Source organism: Arvicola amphibius, chromosome 4 (assembly GCF_903992535.2).
Source record: "Arvicola amphibius chromosome 4, mArvAmp1.2, whole genome shotgun sequence".
NCBI classification, from domain to species: Eukaryota; Metazoa; Chordata; class Mammalia; order Rodentia; family Cricetidae; genus Arvicola; species Arvicola amphibius.
The window spans coordinates 58,042,049-58,066,072 of record NC_052050.1 but is presented as its reverse complement, the minus strand read 5'-3'; the positions used below and the strand labels follow the sequence as shown (position 1 = coordinate 58,066,072).

Below are 24,024 nucleotides of genomic sequence, written 5' to 3'. Positions count from 1 at the left end.
GAACGGAAGTAGATGTTCAGTTCAGTCTTCTATACCAGAATTTGCCATGCCTGGCAGGCTGGAGCCATGCAGAAATTGTGTGGTAGATGCCTGGAGGAAGAAGTGTGGGAAGGGGAAGAAGAAAGAAAGGCAAGAAGCAAAGGGAATCACCCTGTTGAGGTTTGATAAAACTCACTTTCCCTCTCTGAGTCTCAGATATGTGTCACCTGTCAGGTGATGAGAGTACCATGTGGGCGAGTAGTCTACTTTGTGAGTCAGCTGCAGGGACAAAGTCAGGTGCATACACTGGACTCAACTATACCAAGCGCAGCACAGCTTCCCATGTGGTTGATGTTCTGCTGTGTTCTGTGCTACTGGGTACCTGGACTACAAATACAACATCCCAATTTTGTGAGATGGTTGGTCAAAGGCAGTTGTAATTTGATGTACATGCCCATGCCCATGTGAGCTTGTCTGTGTGAGCATGTCCATGCTATCTAGCCTGTGTGAGCATGCCCATGTGAGCATGCCCATGTGAGCATGCCTGTGTGATCATGCCCGTGTGAGCATGCCTGTGTGAGCATGCCATGTGAGCATGCCCGTGTGACCATGTCCATGAGATCTAGCCTGTGTGAGCATGCCCGTGTGAGCATGCCCATGTGAGCATACCCACGTGAGCATGCCCGTGTGAGCTTGTCTGTGTGAGCATGTCCGTGCGATCTAGCCTGTGTGAGCATGCCTGCGTGAGCTTGTCTGTGTGAGCATGCCCATGTGAGCATATCCACGTGAGCTTGTCTGTGTGAGCATGCCCGTGTGAGCATATCCGTGTGAGCATGTTCATGTGAACTTGTTCACATGTGCTCATATTCAGTAGAGTTGCGCTCCAGGCAACACTTGGAATTCAGCCATGAAAGCGCACGGAGCTGAAGTGTAGAAAATTCAGAGGTGAAACATGAAGTAGCACCCACATCTTAGTGGTTTCTCTCACAGGTAACTTTAGTGCCCGCTTATGGGCCTCTCCCCACCAACCCCACCAGCAGCTACATCCTTGAAGGGAAGAGTCCATGGGAGACTGGGGATGGGGGCAGTGCATCCAGGACTCTGCCGTTGACTCCCTATGTCTCCTTTAGAATGATTACAACTTGTGGACTGCATACCAGAACCAGGAAACTCAGATGGTGCAGATGGAGGAGAGGAACGTTTTCTGCGGCACCTACAACATCCGCATTCTCTCTGACACGTAAGTCCTGGCATGAAGAGTTAGATCTTTAGGGACCCTTGCGGTACTCCAGCTGGCACTGTAGGCCTCTCTGGACCTTCACTGACTTGGGAAGGCAGAGCTCCCCCCACTTAGGCTCCAGGTTTGAGCTTTCATAAAATCCCGTTTGAACAACGAATGTTTAACCTGCATCATTCCTGCCGCCCAGGACACCTTCGTTACTTTTAGGTATCCTGACCCAAAAAAACTTTTGTATAGATTACACACATGAAATCTTTGGTTCTTTGAAATTTCACTGTTGTCTTATTCCAACTTGAGAGCACACACGGAGAAAAGTCCTATCAGTCCCAGCCAGTGCACAGAGAAATACAAGTCTCCTGAAATTGTGTCACCAAGAGAGAGCCGCCACAAACATTTATCTCAGGTAGGGTTACTATTGGTGTGAAGAAACACATGACCAAAAGCAACTTGGGGAGGAAAGGGTTTTGTTTAGTTTGCACATCCTGAATCACAGTCCACTGAGGGAAGCCAAAGCAGGAACTCAAACCTGGCAGGATCCTGGAGGCAGGAGCTGATGCAGAGGCCATGGAGGGGTGTTCCTACTGGCTTGCTCCTCATGGCCTGCTCAGTCTGCTTCCTTATAGAACTGAGGACCACCAGACTAGAGGTGTTCCCCACCCACAATGGGTTGGGCCTTTTCGTATCAATCACTAATTAAGAAAATGACCTACCGGCTTTCCTACAGCCCTGTGTTATGGAGGCAATTTCAGTGGAAGATCCCTCCTGTTGGATGACTCCAGCTAATTTCAACTTCACATAACCCTAGTAAACACAATATTGGCCTCTAACCTCCAGGACAGTGTCTTTGAACTTATAGCAGATACTTGGAGGAAGTGGGATTATGTTATACATTTCTGTAACACATTACAGCAAAACACTCTGGTATGTATTTTAAATATGAAAATGTATTTATAATAACTGTAGCATGTGACATCATTTGGATATGCTACAAGGAGGCTTGCTTCTTTCTTTCTTCCTTCCTTCCTTTCTTTCTTTCTTTCTTTCTTTCTTTCTTTCTTTCTTTCTTTCTTTCTTTCTTTCTGACTGGGGATGGAACATGGGGCTCACATATGCTAGGCCTGCATGCACCTGCCACTGAGTCTCAAGTCCCAAGAAAGCATTTTAAGAGTCTGTGTTTTGCCATATTTTTGACCTAGGTCCTTTCTCTTTATTCCCAAGGTTTTGTAGAGGTTGCTTGTCTTTTATTTTAAGTCATGTGGGCTAGTTTTACAAATTGTTTGGGGACAGCTGCTCTTTAGATGTGTGTGTAGGGGGGTAGGGGAGTGTTTTACTATAGACAGAAGAAATCAGGAGATGAATTCAAAGTGATCTTGCCTTCCTGTTTGCTGCGACACCACCTCCTTATTCTGCGGCCATGGTGTACTTAATAACAGTGTCCTCTTTCATAATCAAGAATGGCTCCACTTGGATCAATTATTTGGTTATCCTGTTCAGAATAGCCAATTTTGTGGTAGTTTTCAGATTAGGAAATCAGTTCCTCTCACCTGGCAGTGGTGGGCTGACTGACTGTAAAGGTCGCTGTGACCAAGGGCCACATCACACCCTTGTTTACTGTCAGTGGCACTCATGGACCTAGTAATCTGATCTGAACAGTTGCTCCTTGGAAAGACAGAAAGGAAACTCAGTGCGCAAGGGACTTCCCAACTTTATTCCTCTCAAGTTTTCTATAAGAAACAGACTACCATGGTCAATTAGGTTTAGGAACGCCACTCCGTCTAGTCTACCTTTGGGGGACATAGTGTACATAAGCAGAATATATCATTTTTAAAGTAAAATTACCCATGTCCTTGGGGTTTAATCCTCCTTGACTTCTGTGGCGTGAGGCAGGGATCATCAGGTCCCATTATCACTTGGCCTTGCCTTCTGAAAGGCCCTACATTTCCTTATTCTACTGATGCAGGCAAAAGTCAGGTGCTATGAGAGGCCAGGAAGGATACTAACTCCTCTTTCCTATAACCCATCCCCTCTACACCCTGAAACTCAGGAAGGACCAAAACAGGATCATCCACTATAGTGGGGGAGATCTAATGGCCGTATCATCCAATCGGAAGATCCACCTTCTGAACGTCATGCAGGTCAAGGAGATGCCCATCGAGTTCCGAGGCCATGCGGGCAGTGTCAAGGCTCTTTTCCTGTCTGATGAGGACAACACCCTCTTCAGTGGGAGTTACGACCTGAGTATCAGGTGAGAGACACAAGGGCATGGTCACTGTTCTGTCTAGGGCCAGCAAAAACTGGCCTTTTGTGAGAGGCACGCATGGCATGCTTCTTCCAGTGTGTATTTATTTATAGGCTATCTTGAATTATAATAGTTCGAGAATATCTATAAAAGTAGATTTTTTTTTCAGGATAAAAGTCAAGATTTTGTTTACTGTTTAAACTAGGAAACAGATTTGTAAGTTATCAGATGGGGCATTGAAAATCTGGTGTTTTTTCATTTTTTAATATTCTTAAAGAAAGATGTAATTTATATTTTTTAAAAAATAAATTCCTTCAAGGGAAAAATAGTTTTTTATGTGGAATATAATGTGGAATCAAATCATGTTTAAACTATATATTCATTTATTTTAGTTTTAGAGATTTAAATTTTTTTAAATTATGTGTATATGTGTGCCTGTGGGTGGGTATATGGATATGAGCACAGTTGCCTTTGGAGGCTGGAAAAGGGTGCGGGATGCTCTGGAGCTATCTGGTGTGGGTGCAGGAACCAAACTTGGGTTCATGGCTGAGCCATCCCTTCAGCCTCTTATATTTTAAAGAATGCAATGAACACTCACGCTCAGACCAGCAAAGAGCCCTTCCCTGTCCTCTGAGTGACTTCCTCCTCCTTGTTTCCTTTTTTTCCAGATGGGGTAATGTTGCCCAAAGTTTTATATTGATTATACTCTTGTATTTTATAGATTTTTCTTCTTGCTTGTAGATTTTCAAAAATATTAACTATTTACTTATACCCATGTTTGGAGTCAAAATAAACGGAATTGTACTTTGGAAACACTTGGTTCTTGCCCTGGACTAGGTTTAAGATTTGCCATATGATGTGCAGAGCAGTCAGAGCTGATGTGTGTGGGGCAGTGTTTTCCTGGGTGAATATTTGTACAGATGAATGTTTGTGTTAGTTCTGGTGTTTAGCCCTAGGGGTGCTCCCACAGATGATCTTGGTCACACCATCTGGTGTCTGTGTGCATGAGTTTGGGTGACGTTTTTCTTAAGTGCCTAGCTATGTAACCGGGCTAGACTTGAACTCAGGGCAACCGTCCCTCCTTAGCCTCCTGAATTCTAGGATTATAGTCATGCAACATCATGTCTGGCTTTGAGGTGTCTTCGTTAAAGCCCTATGTTATTTCATTTTTGCCTTTCATTTTCAGGTCTCCACTCTATCCCAAACCATTTTTGTTCTGACCTTCTATTGTTTTAAGAGGCTCTTCACTGGTGTCCCCAACGGTGTCAGCACCATTCATGAAAAAGAATGTCCTTTTATATGGCTAGCTGTGTCCCAAGACTTGCGTCTCTATCTTGCTATTTCTGGGCTCTCGGTTCTATTTTGGTTGCTTTTTTGGCAGTCCTTGCTCAACAACGTTTTAATTGCTTTGGTTTGTAAGACTTTCTATCCGGTAGGGCAAGGCCTTTATCTCATTCATTTTGTGGCTTCTCTCTGCCTTTGGTTTGGTTTGGTTTGAGTTTTGTTAGGGACAGGGAAATTAGGTGCCTGTAACATGACGCTGTGTGATCATTACTAGTCTCCTAAGGCTTTGTTTCTGTACTTATCTGTCTGTTAGTTACTCTATCTTATCTCTGCCTCTGTCTTCCCTCTCACTTCTCAGGATGCTATCTGATCTTTGCCCCTAGGCCCTAGTGTAGGAGACTGAATCTGGGACTTTCCCAAATGCAAGACATTTTCTTTCTCAGTGTGGAGCCACCATTTCCCTTTGGAGCTCGAGTGTATCACTGGCCTAGAACTCACCTAGCAGGCTAGGCTGACTGGTCAATAAGTCTCAAGGATCTGCCACATCCCCAGCACTCACAGTGCAAGCATAGGTCACCACGTCAGGCTCTGCATTATTTGGGTTCCAGGGGTCAGACCCAGGCCTTTGTCTTTCTTACTGAGTTATCTCTCCAGCCCCCTTTTTTTGTTCTGTCTAAAACTCTCTTTTTATCAATCTTGTGCATTCTTATTCCATTTAACTAAGAATGGCATCACAGCCATGTGCTTTCAGTTTGGTTATGGGTAGATAGAGGAATGATTTTGAGCTTTGTAGGTTGGTCTGTGCCCAGCAGACTTGCTTACCTTCGTTACTGGTCCTGAAGTGCACACGTTGCTGATTTGGTTTCTCAGTGAGGATGATCTTACCAGTGCCCTGCTGCCTACTAACTACCTACTTATTTAAACGAACCCTGTACAATAGGACCCTTGGGGCCTTCAGAAAATCTCCACCCCCACCCCCATTTCTGCAGATACTGGGATGTGACAACTGGGGCTTGCATCCGAATCTTCTATGGCCACCAGGGGACAATCACTTGCCTGGATTTATATAAGAACAGGCTTGTATCTGGAGCAAAAGACGCACAGGTGAAAGGTGAGAAATCTGCCTTAATTTCCTCATTTTCTCCCCTCCCCTCCTTCTCCCTTTCCCCTCCTTTACTCCCCTTCTTCTTTCTCCACCTTAGACAGGGTCTCGGGATCTAGCCTGGGCTGCTTTGAACCCCTGACCCTCCTAGCTCAGCCTCCTGGGGTCTGGAATTTCAGGCCCCTTCTGCCTCACTCAGCTTGTGTTCCGCTCATCTCTATACCTGCTCCTTATTCTCTCATCTGGGCATCTGTTCATACGTCTGTCAATCCATCCAGCCAACAGTGCTTCAGAATCCCTGCCTAGGGAATGGTACCACCCACAGTGGGTGGATCATCCCACCTTAATTAATATAATTAAGATAATCCCCAAAAGATGTGTTCTGAGGCATGTCTCCCAGGCGATCCTAGACTTTGTCACATTGATAAATAACACTACTATCTCAACCCCAGACAGAGAAGTAGTCACAATCAGAGCTACAAGAAGAAAAAGTAGGGATTTGAATCAAATACTGGCTCTCAATCATGTGCTTCTAACTGCATGCAGTGTTCAAAGGGACCATAGAAATACGGGTAAATTAGGAAACGCTCCGTCCGCAGGATGCCACTTGAGTGTGAGCGGAAGGACTAGTACTTCCACAGGTAGACAGTGGGAGATATTTCAAGCAGCGTGAAGAAGGACAGACAGATGTGCAGGAGGATGGAGCCGGCTGCACTGAGTCCTTCCCACTGTCGGTTGTGACTGGACTGCTGTGCGTGGTATTGGGTATTCTTCTAAGCTCCTTTGGGGACCAGCTATGGAGAGCTTTCTGCAACACAATGCGGAACTGAGCCTGGAAGCCACAGGTGTGCTCCCCCCCTCCCCCCGTGGCCCAGACATGATTGAATATGCACTTCAGACAATAACTCAGGTGAGAGTTTAGAAGAACTTGGAAGAGGGTGACTGTGTGGAGATAGGGAATAAGTGAAGATACTTTGCACCCTAGAAAACTACCATGGTATCTTCAAAACACTTGAGAACAAACAAACATGAGGAAAAGTCAGGTGGGGGTAGCTTCACAGCCAATGGCCCAGGTGAGAGACTTCCAGAGGGGAAATTGCCAGGACTTTCTCAATAACTGGATATAAAAAAGAAGGCTATAAAAGCAAATAATAATGCCATTTAGAAAAAAAAACCAGACTGACAGTCCTATAAAAATATAATTCACAGACACAACAAACACTATAGAGGGAGAACAAAGTAGGGAGAAAACAGAGAGGAGGTCACGGACGTTTCAAGTTTAGGATGTGTCGGCAGAGCAATGCCCAAGCAAAAATGTTTACATCCTAACCCTTGGGACTGGTGACTATATTATCTTGTGCTAGGTTGTGTTTCCCCTAAACGCTCAAGTGTTGGAAGTTTGGTCACCACTGTGGCAGGTAGAAGTGACAAAGGACCTGGTGGGAAGTTTTGGGGCCCACTTGGGGCATTGCTCATTGATCATGAGACTCCAGTTACTCTCTAACTTCCAGTTCAGCGATATTCCTCGTTATACATACACACGCATGCATGCACACATGCACACACATGTGCATTTCTACCATGACATGATACAGCCAAGAGAGTCCCCCACAGTAGCTAGCACCATGCCCTGGAACCTTTAGGCCACTGAGCTGAATAAAGTCTTCTCTTTGTAAACACATACGTCAGGTATTTCATTCAAGCAACGGTATATGGACTAAAACATCTTGGGAAGCAAAAAAAGGATTTTTTTTCAGATATGATTACGTTAATGACCTTAGAATGTGGAGATTATTCTGGATTATTATTGATGGTGGGCTGATGTATTCGTGTGGCTCCATAAAAAAAGAAGTGTTTTTGACTGTAATCTGATGGCAGTCTGACTGTGAAAAAGGATTGGGGAGGTGGGAGGTTGCTGACTTTGAAGGCGGAAGAATGGGTCATGAACCAAGGGATAGGGTAGCTTCTAGAAGGCCACAGAGAAATGAATTTCCTCTGGCCTTGCTGTAGGGGAGTATACTCATGCTGACTCCTTGACTTTCGTCATGTGGTATCATGTCTCATGTCTGTAAGAGACAATCCACTTGTATTTCAGCCAGAAACCTTGAGGCAGAATTTCTAGCAGCCTTAGAGAGCAAATGCAATGAGATTCATGAGGACAAACAAGTAAGAAATTCCTGGAAACAGATGCACTGGGCGAGGGATCTAGATAGGTGGGCTTTGATAGTTGCCAATTTCAATTGTCCCTATATATCGAGAGGGGACTGATGCCAGGAGCTCCTCCCATGGATACCAACCACATCTGGGGATGCATGTGTGCCTTATGTGAGACAGATGACACTTGTGTTGAACTCCTATACATCCTCCTGTATGCTTTTTAACCTCTAGATAATACATAGCACATAAAAAAATACAAATGCCATATAAATAGTTGTTCATTATTATTTAGTTACAATGCCAAAAAAGCGCGCTCTCTCTCTCTCTCTCTCTCTCTCTCTCTCTCTCTCTCTCTCTCTCTCTCTCTCTCTCTCTCTTTCTCTCTCTTTCTCTCTGTGTGTGTATACAGCGTCTAGTATAGATACCATTTTCATTACCAAATATTTTGATCTGTGGTGGTTTGGTCAAATCTGAGGATGTGGAACCTGTGAATGTGGTGGGATGAACTCATAATGAAAGACGCAAGACCTAAGCGTGGATCAAGCATCTTCAGGAAAGCAGGAAGAAGGAGAGAAATCAGAGACCTGGGGAGTCACTACCTATGAGGGCTAGGCAGAGAGAAAGGACGTAGGAAACAACAGCGCTCAGACCCAGCAAAGGAGTCACACTCCCGACTGCCATGTCCTTATCCATCTGAACGAATGTCATTGCCACCACGGTTTTGTGAGGTGCAAAAGTCATGGTGAAAACTGTCTAGATGAGGGTTTGTGATGGAAGGGCAGTCACAGCCTCCAAACCATCTGAGTGTTCATCACCAAGGCCCTCAATGGGGCATTCTGACTAAGTCCAGGGCCAGGGGTTCAAGTCCCAGCATTATGGCCCATGTCACAGGGCTGGTGTGGAGGACTGCATGCTGAATCAACAGGACACCACCAGCGGGGCTGAGACTGGGGACAGGGGAGTTAGGCCCTGACCTCATCAAACTGACTAAGTGATCAGGATACAATTTTGAGTCCAGCATTTAAAAAGGCCAAATTAAGACTCCAAGTTCACAATTAGCAAAATATCAATGCATCACTCTGTCAGAGTGAGAAACTCCAAGAAAGGATGGCAACTCGCCTTCTGTGGCGATGGAAGGCGTGGCCAGGAAGAGAGCACCTGGGAAGGGTCATGGCACTAGCTATGCCTTGACTTCCAAAAATTATGTTCAACAGCAAGCATAATCCAGGCTTACTGCACACTGGTTGTTCAGCAGGGCCGTTCCAAGGCAGAGTCCCAGGGTCAGAGAGAAGGCCCTCTGCATTGCTGGCTTTCCCAAGGGTCTGTTGGCAGGGGAGCCTGCAGGGGTACCAGCCAGGTGAAGGTTTCTGGGGAAGATTCAGTAAGCTCAGTTTCATGACAAGGAGCAGAACTTCACTGTAACCCTGTCCCCTTCCCCTTGCCTCTCCTGTCACCCTCTCCCCTTCAGAATGGGACATAGACACGGGGAAGTGCCTGAAGACATTTAAACACAAAGATCCCATCTTGGCTGCCAGGATCAGCGAGACCTACATCGTGAGCAGCTGTGAGAAAGGCATAGTCAAGGTGTGGCACATTGCCACAGCTCAGCTGCTGAAGGTGAGCAGCCAGTGGGTAGGAACCTTGGTGACTGGTTAGAGGGGACACGAAGGTCTGTCACTCCGTGCAGCTCCCTGGACCACCCTCAAGCAACTGAGTTACAGCCAGCAACCGGGGAAAACCAGAGTATCTCCAAAGACATTCAGGGTAGGTCAGGATCCTAGGCTCCACCCCACATCGTGCTCCCCATTGTCAATGGATGAAGGCTGCAGAGTTTATGAGCCCCAGGGCCTTGCAGCAGGTGAGGTGAAGTGCCTTTTCCTGGCCCGAGTGGTGGCAGGGGAATGGACACATGCTTCTTTTTTTCACCAATAAATTGTTTCTTGTTTTTCTAAGGAAGCCCCACCACCACTAATTTCAGTAAAGCAATAATAATAATAATAATAATAATAATAATAATAATAATAATAATAATAATAATAAATTGTAAATTGAGTGTTGGAAAAGTAATTTTTGTCCTTACTAATGATAAGAGAACACCTGACATCTTGAGCGCCATTAGACATTGTCTTAGTCTGTGTTTTGTTAATCTAACATAGAAGTTTGTTTAGCTCGTAGTTCTGGAGGCTGAGACGTCCAAAAGCAATGCTGGCATCTAGTAAAGGCCTTTGTGACGGGCCATGCCATGGTGAAGACGAGCATGAGATGGTGAGAAAGAGAAGCACGGCAGAGACTAACTCTTCTTATTACAAGTCTCTCCTGGGATAGGCCACAAGCCCTTGACCAGATGAATACATTCCCGAGAGCAGAACATTTCAATGCTAGCCCTCTTAGAGGCCCAACACTGACTTAGGAATTTGAGGGTTCAACTTCTAACTCCTGGATCCTGTGAGGTGCATTCAAATCACAGTGTGTCCACAAACATTCTTGCTGGATTTGGACTCCTGGCTTTAGTGTGTACTAGCAAGATCTTGCTTGTGCCAGGACCACAGGGTCACAGTGAAATGTGGGATTTTCCCATACCAGTCCTGTCATTGTGGTTGAGCCTCAGCTACGGGCACAAGAATGCCCATACACACCCTCTGAGACGTGGCAAAGAGCTCAGGATGACAGCAGGGAAGAGGAACTTGACGGCTCTCTGTGCTCCAGCAAGATGGTGCCTGTTCCTGCCACTGACCCATCAGAACAAGAACTTAACTTAGTCACATTTTTTTCCTGAGTGGGGAAGGCACTAACCGGGAGGCATGGGCTTCTCTGGCCTTAGAGAAGTTAACTCAGCTGAAGGACACACTAAGCTTGGGGCACTCACGGAGGAGTGGAATATAGCATTGGGATTCCGCTAAAGAAGCCTCCAGCTCTGGCTAGTGGAGGAGTGACAGTCTGAATGGAGAGGGTCTGAAAGGAGTGGCATCTTTTCTTGCAGACTCTCACGGGACACGAGGGAGCCGTAAAGTGCCTGTTCTTTAACGAGTGGCATCTCGTCTCTGGAGGTGCCGATGGCCTGGTCATGGCCTGGAGCATGGTGGGAAAGTACGAGCGGTGCCTGATGGCCTTCAAGCATCCTAAGTAGGTGCTGGGGAGTTGGGTGGTGCGTGTGCCTGTGGCCGTCCCTCCTTTCCCCAGCACTATGGAGACTGCGGGCTTCAGCAGATGGCTCCCTCTGTGTGCTGCCGCTCTCCCGGCCCTTCTTTTCCTCGTCCCTTTCTGCTTCCTTCCCACCTCTACCCATCTCTACCACCGTCCTCCCTGTCAGACATTCTTTCCTGCCCGACCTTGTCTCTCCTGAGAAACAATAGACGTTGTTGGGGGAAATGTGGTGGAGGGAGAATAGGTCTCCCTATGTAGCCCAGGTTGGACTTGTGATCTTTCTCCCGCCTACTGCCTGCTGAGATCACAGAAAACACGTGACACACAATAAACTCACATCTGCTAGCCATTTGGAGCATCGACACATTGTCCCCAATAATGCCAAATCTAAACTTAGAATTCTTGAACTTGGTCTTTTCTGCCAGGAAATGTGCTCACAAAACCTTAAAATAACCCACATGTCAAAGTTTGAAAAATAACAAAAGACATTTAAAAAGTTTATCCTTCAAAGTCTACAAACTAGGTTCTTTTTCAGCTTTGCAAACGGGTTCCATTTCCCATTCCAGTTCAAATTCAGTGCTGCTGGCTGCTTGGTGCCTATTACAGCTTTCTGAGCTCACAGCTGGGCTCACATGAAAGGCTATTGTGGCCAACTAATGATTCTTCTGTGCCTACAGTTTTATAGGCTACACGGATAATGCTTTTTACCCTCAGTGCATTAAAGTGCCAAGAAACACAATGCTATATTACTTGATTAAAAGAGTAAGTGGATTCCCTCGGGGGATAGCTATTTAATATCCTGATAGCTGTTTGACCAGTCAGGCTCTAGATTTTCCGATACTCCTTATGCACTGGCCTTGTGAGAGGTGTGTGGGTATGAGATTGCATATACACGGATATGATCTTTGTGGTCTGTGACGGCTACATTTTTAGCAGGTGGGGGCTGGGAAATACCTATGCTCAGTGAATTGATCTAATCCCCAGGGAACTGTGAGCAAGCCTTCTAGTGGAGCACCTGGACAATCAAATTGCCACTTCTAGGAGGAAGTCACCTTTGGGATGTCTCCTGAAAATGATTCATTATATGTTTTTAAAACTTCTTAATGGGATTCAGTAAGACTTAGAGACTGGAAAATAATGTTTCCAGCAAACCTGACAGTTTGGCTGTCATCTTGTTAACCCACGGGCCTTCTGTCCGCTAGCGAACAACTTCGGATACCGCCGCCCTTGCTAGATGTCACCTCCAACACACCGTTCATATTTGTTCCTTAAACATTTTAAATTGGACTTGTTCACATTATTTTATGCGTGAGTGTTTTGCCTGCATCTAAGGATGTGAACCACGTGATCCTGGTGCTCGTGGAGGTCAGAAAAGGGTGTTGGATTCCCTAGGACTGGAGTTAGAGGTAGCCACAGGGAAACCACCATGTGTGTGCTGTGAACCAAGCCCTGTTCTCTCAAGAGCCACAAGTCCTCTTACTCTCTGAACCATCTCTCCGGCCTCACATTGGTTCTCGATACCTGGCAGGGATTCAGGAAGAGAAGAGCTACCTGGAGGACGTGGTCAATGCTTTTGTTTGTAGGTCTCCCCAGCCCTCTGTAATCACGTTAACTAGATACAAGTGCTGAAAGACATTTGATTGGCGGCAAGTGTTCGTGTATAAGATTGCTTTTTGGGAGAGTTCTAGTGGTTGCACTGATATTCCTCTTTTGAATATGGCAGACATATCTGAAAAAGGAGCTAGAGGAAGGCATCTCCTTTTTGAATCCAATTACGATTTCAACTAAAATTATGACTTCTGATTACAGTGTGGGAGAAGATTACGAGAGAAGAAATCTGAGCATGGGGAGTTGGTTTGACAGATGGCGATCTTACACTCTGTTTAATTGTTCATGTTTTGTTCGCTTTCAATAATCGTCAATGTCTTTTCCACAACTTGTATCATAATTAACTATTTGTAACTTATAATTGAGACGTAGCTCTCCTGATATGCACTCTGCTACATTAATATAGAGCAGCTTACAGCACACCTTCCAATGCTGTGAATCTGTTGCCATCATCTACCTATAGAACTTCCCACCGTCAGCAGAAATGCCCCCCAGTTTCCTCCTGACGTTAGTGAGTGTCTTGAACCTTCTCTCTCGTTTCATTTCTTTTCAGTGCTAGGAGTTGAGCAGGGCCTCACAGCCGAGGCAAGCACCCCGAGCCACACCCCAAGCCTTTCCTATCTTCTTTTCTCGGTCAGTTTTAGTAAAGAGTCGCTGTTGATTATCTATCAAAGTGTGTCGATCGTCTCAAAGGATTAGCTTTTTGCTTCATGACTTGCTGTATTTCTTTGGTTTTCATTCTAATAACTTATGCTATTAATTTTCCTTATTTCTTGCCTTCTCCTTGATTTTGGTTATTTTCTCTCCTAGTTTTAAGGTATAAGGTTCAGCTACTGATTGGAGAAATGTGCACATTCATGGTGTAAACATTGCCTTAGTTGTTTTGTTTTTAAGAAAAGGTCTTATTAGATAGCTCAGGCTGTCCCCAAACTCGCGGTCTCCTGCTTCTGCCTCCTGAGGGCTAGGATCTCAGGTATGTTTTGACATGCTGTATCTTGATTTTCATCCATCTGTAAACGGTTTGCTAATTTCCTTTCTGATCTCTCCTTTGACTTAGCACAGGACATCAAGTGTATCTGGGGTAGGAGCTCAAGGCTTGCTAGGACCTTTCCTAAGCAGGAGTTGGATGGGATGGATGTTAGATCCCAGGGGATCTGCTGGAGATTTTCAAGGCTCCCGGACTTCTCCCTGGCTTTTCAGTTAGTGTTATCATTTGCCCCAGTGAATTTCTAGTTCCTCAGACAGCAAGAGACTATTTCCAGCAAATGCCTCTCAGGTGGCAGATTCAGCCCAGAAAGAATTCTTAAGTAACCAAGACAAATCTTTTTGAGACAGTCTTCCAAGAAACCATTTGGCAGTACAAATAACTCATCCTGAACACAGCCTATCTGGTTCTTTCTCGTACCAAGAATGTGTCTGTTTTTCCATAGCTACAAACTGAAGAATGGACGGGGGTCAGTTAACACGGTATAAAACACACCATTCTCACCGCCTCTAAAACCAGTTCTCATGTCTAAACACTCTTTAGGCTGCTGCAAACCTTCTGTAATTTTCCAGGACCCTGAAAAAGTGGATTCTGACAGTTTTTTTCAGTTTTTGCTGCTGTTACTGAAGGGCGGAATTTTGTCGTTCGCATCCCCGCCATCCTCACTGGCGTCACTGAGTAAATTTCAGAAAGAAAGAGCAAAGCAGGAGACATCTCCAGGGCAGATAAAGTCTGAAAGGGGTCTGAGCTAGTCTAAGACCAGTAACCAGCACTGTGTCAGGTACTGGGCAAACTTAAAAAAAAAAAAAAAAAAAAAAAAAAAAAAACCAACCCAGCTAATTTAACTGTAGTAGAAATCACATGAGGTAGAAATGGACATTCCTTTCCATGGGGCCTGAGCTGGGTAAGGGGGACGTGAGGGAAGACCGGGAGGCTGAGGTGCTTCCTCCGTTATGTACAGCAAGCGTGTGGTGGTGTCAGCTCTACAGCAGGCGTCTGACTTTCAAGCCTATGTTGTAATCATAGGCTATAATGGCACAGGTTGAACCACCAAACATGCCAGGAACTTGGGGGACGTGTGGGTCCCAGCTCAGCGAAGTCAGGAAAGGAACAGGGCATCTCTGTCCCAGTGCTCAGCTACTGCAACAGCAGCCTAAGAGGTGCTTACGGTATCGAAGCACTAGACCTTTGTTGGGCATTTAGTGTCTGAATAGAAGCTCAGTTTGATGCCTTCCACTACCACCTAAGGAGGAATCCAGGTCACACTGGCATCGTTGCTGCTTTGAGATATCCTGAGCAAGCACCCGCTTTCTGAGGCCTTTGCTGTTTTTCTTTTGATAATTTGTTAGGGTATTGAAGAATCTTCATCTGGACCTGAGATCAACTAAGGTTAAGGCCAGATAGGGTAAACTTCACTCTTTTAATGTTTCTGTAGCGATGACCATACTCCGAACACGTGAGCCACCTTTAGAATAAATATATATTTAAGACACACTTAAGTTTGGCACTGTGCCATGTGATAAGCATCTAGCGATAAGTATGCTATGAGTTGTTCCCAAGAGAAGCTGCCAGTGTACGTGAAGCTTGTATACATATATGGGGGAGAAAATGGGAGAAATCTGTATTTATTTCTTTATTTATTTATTTACTTTTCTTGTTGTTGTTGAATGAAGTGGCAGATGAATTAGGTCTTGGCTGGCGATTTCCGGTTGCTTGAATGAACCACCTAAAGCTGGGCGAGTGGTAGAGAAAAGAGTCTTATTTAGCTCACAGTTTGGGATGCTGAAGACTAGGCAGCTGTGTCTGTCCAGCCTGTGCCGAGGGCCTCATCGGTGGCGTCTTAACTTAGTGCAGACCCAGAAAGGACTGAGTGTGTGAAGTGGCCTTGCTTTCTAACGATGCCTTCCTCAGTTACTAATCGGAGATGTGTACAAACTGAGAACTGCACCATCCCTGCTGAGGGCAGGGCCTCCAGCAATTTAACCAGCTTCTACTAGGCCCTGCCTCTTAAACAAATGTTTTTCTTAACATTGCTACCCCAGAGACTAATATTCTAGCACATGGACCATTTGGGGACACACACAACCCATATACAAGCAATTGTAGATCTGGTTGGGTAGATTGTAAGCAATGGGCTTGCTTCACATGCAAGACCTAGCAAGTTGATGTGATTGCATTCTACTTTTCAATGCCATCAATAAAAAAAGAATTGTATTTGTCAGAAATGAATAAACTAACTTGAACCGTGTAGTTGTAGTTGGAGAAAGACTGTTCTGGAGGCTTCTAGCTGGATTTTCCCTGGCTCCTTCCTTACCTATTGGCTATCACAAAAAGACACAAATCTCATCCCAAGGTACAATTTTCTTTAAGGACGTTCATTGTTGGAAGGAATGAAAGCCACTCATTAAAGACCAAAATAAATAAATAAATAAATAAAAAAGAGTCTATATATTTAAGATGTCTGTTCATATAAAACTAATCCTTAGCCTTCTACTGTTCTCACACAACAGTACTGTTCTAAAAGGAATCAAAAAACAATTCTCAGTATGAATAAGTAGTTAAGAATCAAATTGCATGAAAAAAAAATAAATGGCCGTATTAGACCTTTCTCCCCCATACCCCCTTAAAAAGTGCCCTTTCTCCTTTGTCGACTGGCGGCCTGTGACTGATCCGCAAACCACTGCAGATGGGCTTGGCATCGCTGACGGTTAAGACTAACTCTAGACGCATAAGAGATGGAAACACCACCTCAGGGACAGATATGGCTCCTACCTCCCAACCGCACACCAACACTACAGACCATAAGCAAACCCAAGAGTCTTCCAGAAGGCGGGTACTGCCTGTTGTTGTTTCCTTCCAGAGAGGTGCTGCAGGTGTCTCTTCTCTACCTCCGGGTCATCAGTGCCTGCGGAGACGGCAAGATTCGCATTTATAATTTTCTCAATGGGAACTGTCTGAAGGTGATAAAAGTCGATGCCAGAGGTGACCCTGTGCTAACCTTCTTTTATCAGGGCAACAGGTGGGTGGTAGGTAGGCATGGAGGGCAGAACCATGAGTAATTCTAGGTGGCTTTTCCCCCCTTTTCTGGGAATCTGGACTTATTGGCAGGGCAGGATAGGCCATGCTTCCCTCCAGGTTGGCTGAGGGAAGTAGTTCCTGTGGAACTAACTGGCCTTTGCCCCAGATTTAGTGACCAGGACACAGTTGGAGCTGGGTTTACTCTTAAGGGTGCCGTGCTGCCCAGCTTACATGGTTTCCTCTGGGTTGAGTAAACAGAAACCTGACGGAGAGCTCTTAATGGAATCTGATTCCTCAAACTCCATTTCAGCATTTCCAGTCCAAACAAGACAGGTTTCTAGAGTTTACAGCACAGGTTAAAGTCTTAAAATGACAGTATTTAGGGAGGAAACACACACATGCATGCACTCATGTATTTCAGTTTCTTCTTATAGTTTCAAGAAATCTAGACACACAGAGAGGAAAGAAGCTTGCTCTGTGCAAATGAAAAAAAAAGTGAAAGAAATGAGCGGGAGATGGGAAGTGGGTTGGGGTGGAAAACGTGAGTTCTAAACCTTGGTCCCCTGGGGAGTGAGAATTAGGGTCAGAGGCAACAGAGATCACTGTGCTTTATAAAATGTCTCCACTGTGTCCAGAGACCCTAGAGGATACTATGAAGCCATGTGGGGCTTTGTATGGGAGCTCAGCAGAGGAGAGGAGGCTTCCCCATTGACAGCTTTTGTTCCAAGGGTAAAAATAGAAACACTGAGTCTATACAATGAGCTTAAAAAGAAGAAAAATTTCCAGCTATCTGTGTATGGAGTACCTAAGCTTTTGTCTTGGCCATCCTGGGTACTTGGCGCTCCAGAAAGGGAAACTCACTGAAAAGGTATGCCAACCCGAGCAGTGAAGCAATCAGGACACAGGTGTCCCTTTCATGAATTAACTCACAAAAAAATTAGAGTTACAAAACTACCTACCCCTGTCCAGTGCTCCAATGCTTTCTCCCAGCAACACCCTAAACCAGCCCATTCCCACGTTCAATCCCTGGCCCCAGTTCCTCAGCCCAGGGATTGGCTAAGACACAACTGCAACGTACGTTTTGGTGGCCTCCATGCTCCTTTTGTGGGCACTCTCATTTTGGTTTCAGGATGGTGGTCCAGACGGACAGCAATATCCTCATGTTCCAGTTTGAAAACGTAAAATGGCAGTATAACGCGGACAAAGGCAAAACAAAGAAGAACAAGGATAAGGAGGAGGAGAGGGAAGAAATCAGCCTTGGGAATATGTATTCCAAGTCCAGCACGCAGATCCAAAGCCTGAGAGAATCTATGTCCAGTAAACAGGAATTGTCATTAAATAAACCTCAGAAGGCCCGAATCCATCCAAAGTTAAACAAGCTACCTTCAGGTAAAACAGCAAGATTATTGGAATTACAGTGATAACCAGTGGGGAAGGGCAGTGTGTGTGTGGGGTGTGTGTGTGTGTGTGTGTGTGTGTGTGTATGTGTGTTGACAGAGAGAGATGGGGTGAGGGGAACATTCATGAATATTTCATTAAGCTATTACTTTTTATGTCCTCAGGGGAGATACACTAAGTTACTACCCACAGGATACTGTCCTATACAAAACATGTTGTCTTTAGAGGGCTTAGTTACAAGGCCGGTGTGTATGGACATGTAGGTGGGGGCATGTACATGGTTCCATGCTATTTTTGACATCTAGAGAGCAAATCATGTGTGGGTTAGACTAGCAAGAAGACTCCTTCACGCTACTTATCCCCTGTGGCCTGAAGTTGGACCCAGGATCTACAGAGAACACCAACAGGTCACCTCCAAGCACATCACACTGCAAGTGACTAGTTTTCTGGAGAAACTGAGAGTTTCAGATGCTTAAAGCCTGATATTCTGTAGGAAGGGTCTGTGGAAGGGGAAGCATGATGGAACCGAGATCTGGGAGCCAGCCTACTTAGTGTCAGTGACAAGGGTCATACAGCGGTATCTCAAGTAAAAACCAGTTGAATTATTGCTGTATCCCCACTCCTCGGATCTAATCGAATTACATAATGACTGTGGTTTCTTCTTCAATCTTAACCTAATCATGGTAATAGATATATATGACCAAGGAAAAGCAAGCACACCCCAGAGGGATGGCAGGAAGAGAGATGGCGGTGTCCTGGAAGATGCGCTAGAGAAACATGAAGGTGAAGAGGAGACGATTGGTGATGTTTTACTTTGATTAAGAGCTAAGGTCTCACCCGCCCCCGGTCTCTCTCTCCCCTAGCTTTGTATTTCGACCTAAACTTCTGCATCTTTGGGAGTGGTGCCGTTATGCTTTCTTCAAAGAAGGACTGGTTTCCCACTGGTTCCTCCTAATAGGAATTGGTGTCTTGTCTCCTTCCCAACTTAAGTCTATGGAGAGAAAATCTTTCTACGAGCCTCACCTGCTTCTTGACTCTGCCTCCCGACTGGTTCCTTCTGATTAATGGGCACATCAGAAGAAGGAAGAGGGGTCAGGCTGATTGGACAGAATTTCTTGAGAGAGGAGTGTGTAGGGTGTGTGTGTGTGTGTGTGTGTGAGTGTGTGTGTGTGTGTGTGTGTGTGTGGTGTGGAGTGTGTGTTTATGTGTATGTGACATTTGAAGGGTGTGTGTATATGTGTGTGTGTGTGTGTGTGTGTGTGTGTGTGTGTGTGTGTGGTGAGTATGTATGGGTGATGAGTGTGAGATAAGTGGATGAAGGAGAAAGAGCATGACAGGAATGAGTTGTTAAGAAGTACTATTAGATACCATGGCTAGCATGCTGCTTTGATGATTTTGAAAGGCACTGGCAAACATTTCTAATTTTTTTCTAATATTTTTGACTAGTAATAATGTTCCTTTGAAACAAATTTCCCTCACAGATGGGTTTCAAAGTGAGCCAAACAATGAAGATGTAATGGTCCACCCTAGCCATGGGCACCCTGCATTTGTGCACACATATAGGTGGACCACAAAGTGAGGGCCTAGGAACAAAACTGCTGAGCCAAAGAGCAAATACACTTAAACACTAGAGAGTTACTGTCATGGTTGAACAAAAAAACCACAGAATCAATTTATACTCCATTAACACTGTGAGTGCCCTTACCACATGCAAGCCAGCTCTGGGGACTGCATATCTCCTCATACCTGCTTACATGATGAATAAAAATGGTATTTACATTTCCTTAAGGTTGATCATTAATAAATCAAATGGCCACCAGAGTGAGCAATGGTAAACTCAACCTCATCACTATAGATATTACAGAACCAAGATTCATACCATGAAGATCTGTATGTGTACTGACTTGCAGATCTAAGATATATTATCATACAAAAAAATACAAACCCCAGAAAAACCTACCACAACAAAACCTGCAGAATAATGAAAAAGAAAAAAAAACTATGTTTTCTGTATTTGGAAGGAGAGGGGAAGATTCTGACAACCTAATTATATCTCAGATTTTTATGTTTTTGTGAAACACTGTTTAACTAGCAAAGCAAAGAGCAGGAACACTTGGGAGTTTCATCGGCCCCCATCTGTCCCTTTTGGGACACCACCCAATGGCCAAAGGAAATTATATGCACAATACCTGGTTGCTGTTCTTTCACTGGAAGAACTCTGGGTTTGGATTGTTGTTAGGTTTCAGATTATGCAACTGATTTCTTGACCTTTTTTTCGACTCAGGTATTTTTTAAAACAAGGGCCTTGTTTTTCTGGAGGGACAAAAAAAGGCAAACTAGGAATGTTGTAAGATGTCGAATCATCCAAGAAGACGTCTTTGTTAGCTTAATGGTCTTAGATACCTCGACTGTAAAGTGGTTTGTAGAAAGGATTCTGTTGTTCCGTGAATACTTCAGATTCATAGCTATTGGTCAAAGCATTTTGGGGACTTCTCTTTAGGAAGTTTTAGCCATGCTGTGATATATTGCATTAGGCAGGAGTGACATTCTTAGAATCCAGGCCTGATTCTGGGGACCATAACAAAAGCTGGTTAATTAAATGAGAATTGATCTTTGCAGTAGGATTATTAATGACAACATACTACAAATCTGCAAGACCTCTTTTATGGGAGTCATGAATGAGATGTGAGGGTCATTCTCACAGGGAATTTTAGAACTGTGTAGACTATTAGAATTACAGAGGCTCCCTTCAAAATATGACACCTAACACAGATATTAGTATAGTCACTCAAGACAAGCCTTTTCTGCTGTCACCATTTCTGCTGTTATCTGGGATGTTTCATGGCATGCCTTTTGGGCAACAAAACCGCAGTGTGCTTAGCAGTTAGAATGGTTTTGGCTTTTATGTATAGACGGCCCCTGTTTTCCATGGAATGCTCACATGCCTTTGCTTTCTTTTTTGAAGAAGCAGATGATATGGAAAGTCCTGTAGAGGAAATCAGACATCCAATGAAAAAGTTCTGGAAAGTCCCCATGACCCCTGACCGATTCCTTCTGACTGTCAATGCTTTGCAACAAGCCCACAATTCTGAAGAATTTGCGTATCCCCACCGACCCCAAACTGCAATCATTGATGCCTGGGGACCTTCAATTCCATATCCAAGGAAAGTCCTAAGTTTCAAAGGAAAATCAGTCCAACATGCAGTTGATCAGCTGCGATCCAGCAACCTTCCTACCGATGTGAAACAAACCAACATTCCCCTTGAAATCCAGAAACTGCAGCCCAACTTGAAACAATCCCTGCATAGCCCCAGAGTCCAGTCCACCATACCCCAGCCCAGACTGATCCGTACTAGAGTGTCTGAGAGTTTAAGGGGTGAAGAGCAGATGACCAGTTCAATTGATGGGACGAAGCGCCGTGCTGGACCCCTGACCAGCATGCAGGTCATTAAACCAAACAGAATGCTCGCTCCTCGAGGTGGCACGACTACCCTGACTCTCAAGAAAGAACGGCCACGTTTCTACACAACCCTGGATCCTCTTAGAATGAACACCGGGTTCATGCTGTTGACTGTGAAGGAGGAAAAAGAATATGGAGAAGCCAAGATGAAGGAATATCAAGCCAGTGAATCCACTAAAGTAGTCGACCCAGGTAAAGCCAGCAAAGCTGCGTGGATTCGTAAGATCAAAGGCCTGCCTATTGATAATTTCATGAAGCAAGGGAAAACAGCGGCCCCTGAACTTGGACAAAATGTATTTATCTAAACCAGGCTTCAGAAATCACAGCACTATTAAAACAAACAGAAAATCAAGTGAGCGTTGGTGTCTGGACCTTTCTTTTCTTCCATTTATTTATTGATAGTTCTTTGCAACTCACACAAACCTTTCTAGGAATCAAGGAATGGGTAGTATTACAGTAAGACAGGAAGAAACGGAGAGGGTGCCATCTGCCTTCCACTTAGTGAGATGTAGGCATGCCCATGATGAGATAGTCATTGGCAGTTAGATGCCACTCATTACTACCAATTTAGGGTTAGCATTGCTTCCAGAAACTTTTTTTTAAAAATAGTACTGTTTTCCACATATTTTCAAACAACTTACAGAAAACCTTTTTTTAAAATTTATTTATTTATTATGTATACAATATTCTGTCTGTGTGTATGCCTGAAGGCCAGAGAGGGCACCAGACCTCATTTCAGATGGTTGTGAGCCACCATGTGGTTGCTGGGAATTGAACTCAGGACCTTTGGAAGCGCAGGCAATGCTCTTAACCGCTGAGCCATTTCTCCAGCCCCTTCCAGAAACTTTTAAGTGACTATCAGGATAGTATATAGAAATTTCCTAGCATTTTTGCATAGAATGAAGCTCAGTTCTGGTAAAGAGGGTGGGGAGCTCAAAAGGTTGAGTTGTATTTAGAACACTATATTTAATTTTGCTGGTCAGAACATACTCCATCTGATGAAGATGAAGCACATTCATATTTGATAACAAAAGAGCCACTAATATCAAGTATATTGAGGCTCTATTTAAATAATTAGGGGGTGATGTCAGGGACAAGATAGGTAACTTTGAAGAGGAGCTCACCAGCAGGGATGTAGTTCACTGAAGGCTTCAGGACCTGTATAAAGAGTCCCTACACAGAAGCAGCCAGACCTTCCCCTTCATTAAGTCCCAGCTCTTGGGAGGCTAAGGCAGGAGAGCCGAGCATCTAAGTTAGTTGGTACTATGACCTTACACCCTATTTCAAAAGCAAGTAAACAAACACACTCCCCAAATCTTCCAAAAAGAAAAGACACCTCCCAAACAGGTCAGAAATTCACTTTCCTGTTAAGTGTTCTAAATTTGAAAAATATGGTAACAAATTCAATTTGCATTCATAAAAAATGAAAACAACCAAAAGATAACTAAACATAATCATAATACTGGGTGGGCCACCAAAAACATGATCCAAGCAGGTTAGGACATAGGTCATGTGTCTGCCTTCACATGTAGGCATGTGACTACTTGTCAAGCTTTCTCTCCTTTGGGAATTACGTTCATGTTTCTTCACTATTCTGACAGTAGGTTTGAAATAGTGCTGGCAAACAGCCAGACAAAATCTGAGTTTCAGTGAATAGAGTCTCTTCCAACAATCAGCATAGGTCGGGCAAACACAATACTGCTACTATTACAGTTCCAAAGATGGCTTTAAATTATCTGAATTTGAGATCTCAGCAGGATCACACCATCAGTAGGTGACTTCAAACAGTAATAAAAAAAAAGCCTGCCATTTTACTAACTGCTCTGTGAAACCACCACTGTCCTTCCCATTTTACAACCGAGGAAAGATGTACAGAGATTGATTATATAATTGGTATGTAGGGGGCGGACGCGCAAACCCAAGAGCCTGAGTGCTCGGAAGCACGGGGCCAGCCTCTGCCTTTACAACAGTACCCCCACTGCTCGCGTTAGCCTCCTGGCTTTTTTCTAACTCCTTCCCAAGGACACATTTATTTTTTAAGTATTCCTAAAATATAAAAACGCAAAAGTAAGACTATACAGAAATACATTTACAAAGTTAAGTTGTAGAATAAAGCCCGCCTTTTCCAGAGTATCCACGCTGGTGGTAATGACTCCCAGTTTGCACTTCACAGGCAGCAAAAACCATTTTTCCTTTATAACTCATGAAGCTCCCTTTCAGGACCTACTGTTAGCCAACTCATCCCCAGGCGTTTGCTTCAGCTTTGAGAAGCAGCCCCTGCTCAGCTCGCGCCGGCCCTGCCCACGCCGCCCCGCTCGCGCCGGCCCCGCCCATCTCTGCCTCGCTTCCTTCAGAGCCTCTGCGGTGTGGCTCCGCCCAAACGCTCCGCCTCCCACTGCGCGCGTCTGCA

General features: G+C 44.7%; 1 protein-coding gene and 1 long non-coding RNA gene across 6 annotated transcripts in view; one reads left to right on the top strand and one right to left on the bottom strand.

Moving 5' to 3' along the window:
• The window catches only part of Cdrt1 (CMT1A duplicated region transcript 1), a 32,290-nt gene extending 10,371 nt beyond the window's left edge, over positions 1-21,919 (top strand). Inside the window, exons 6-13 of one of the 2 annotated variants that reach the window (XM_038326566.1) lie at positions 1,110-1,219; positions 3,264-3,464; positions 5,732-5,853; positions 9,470-9,618; positions 10,982-11,124; positions 16,599-16,757; positions 17,886-18,145; positions 21,123-21,919. In XM_038326566.1, coding sequence (XP_038182494.1) covers positions 1,110-1,219; positions 3,264-3,464; positions 5,732-5,853; positions 9,470-9,618; positions 10,982-11,124; positions 16,599-16,757; positions 17,886-18,145; positions 21,123-21,919 — 1,941 coding nt within the window. Of the gene's footprint in view, positions 1-1,109; positions 1,220-3,263; positions 3,465-5,731; positions 5,854-9,469; positions 9,619-10,981; positions 11,125-16,598; positions 16,773-17,885; positions 18,146-21,122 lie in introns of both variants that reach the window. The other variant, XM_038326565.1, reaches the window with a different exon arrangement.
• On the bottom strand, positions 15,348-23,935 carry LOC119812152. Of its 4 annotated transcripts, XR_005285050.1 has the most exons (7): positions 23,842-23,900; positions 22,739-22,840; positions 20,558-20,722; positions 20,344-20,467; positions 17,835-17,913; positions 16,511-16,643; positions 15,348-15,470 (listed from the first exon to the last, which is right to left on the bottom strand). It is a non-coding gene; the product is annotated as an uncharacterized LOC119812152 (long non-coding RNA). The 4 variants fall into 4 exon arrangements; XR_005285048.1 differs by lacking the exon at positions 22,739-22,840 and having other exon boundaries at positions 23,842-23,935; XR_005285049.1 differs by lacking the exon at positions 22,739-22,840 and having other exon boundaries at positions 17,835-18,064; positions 23,708-23,909.
• Positions 23,936-24,024: the final 89 nt, after the last annotated feature.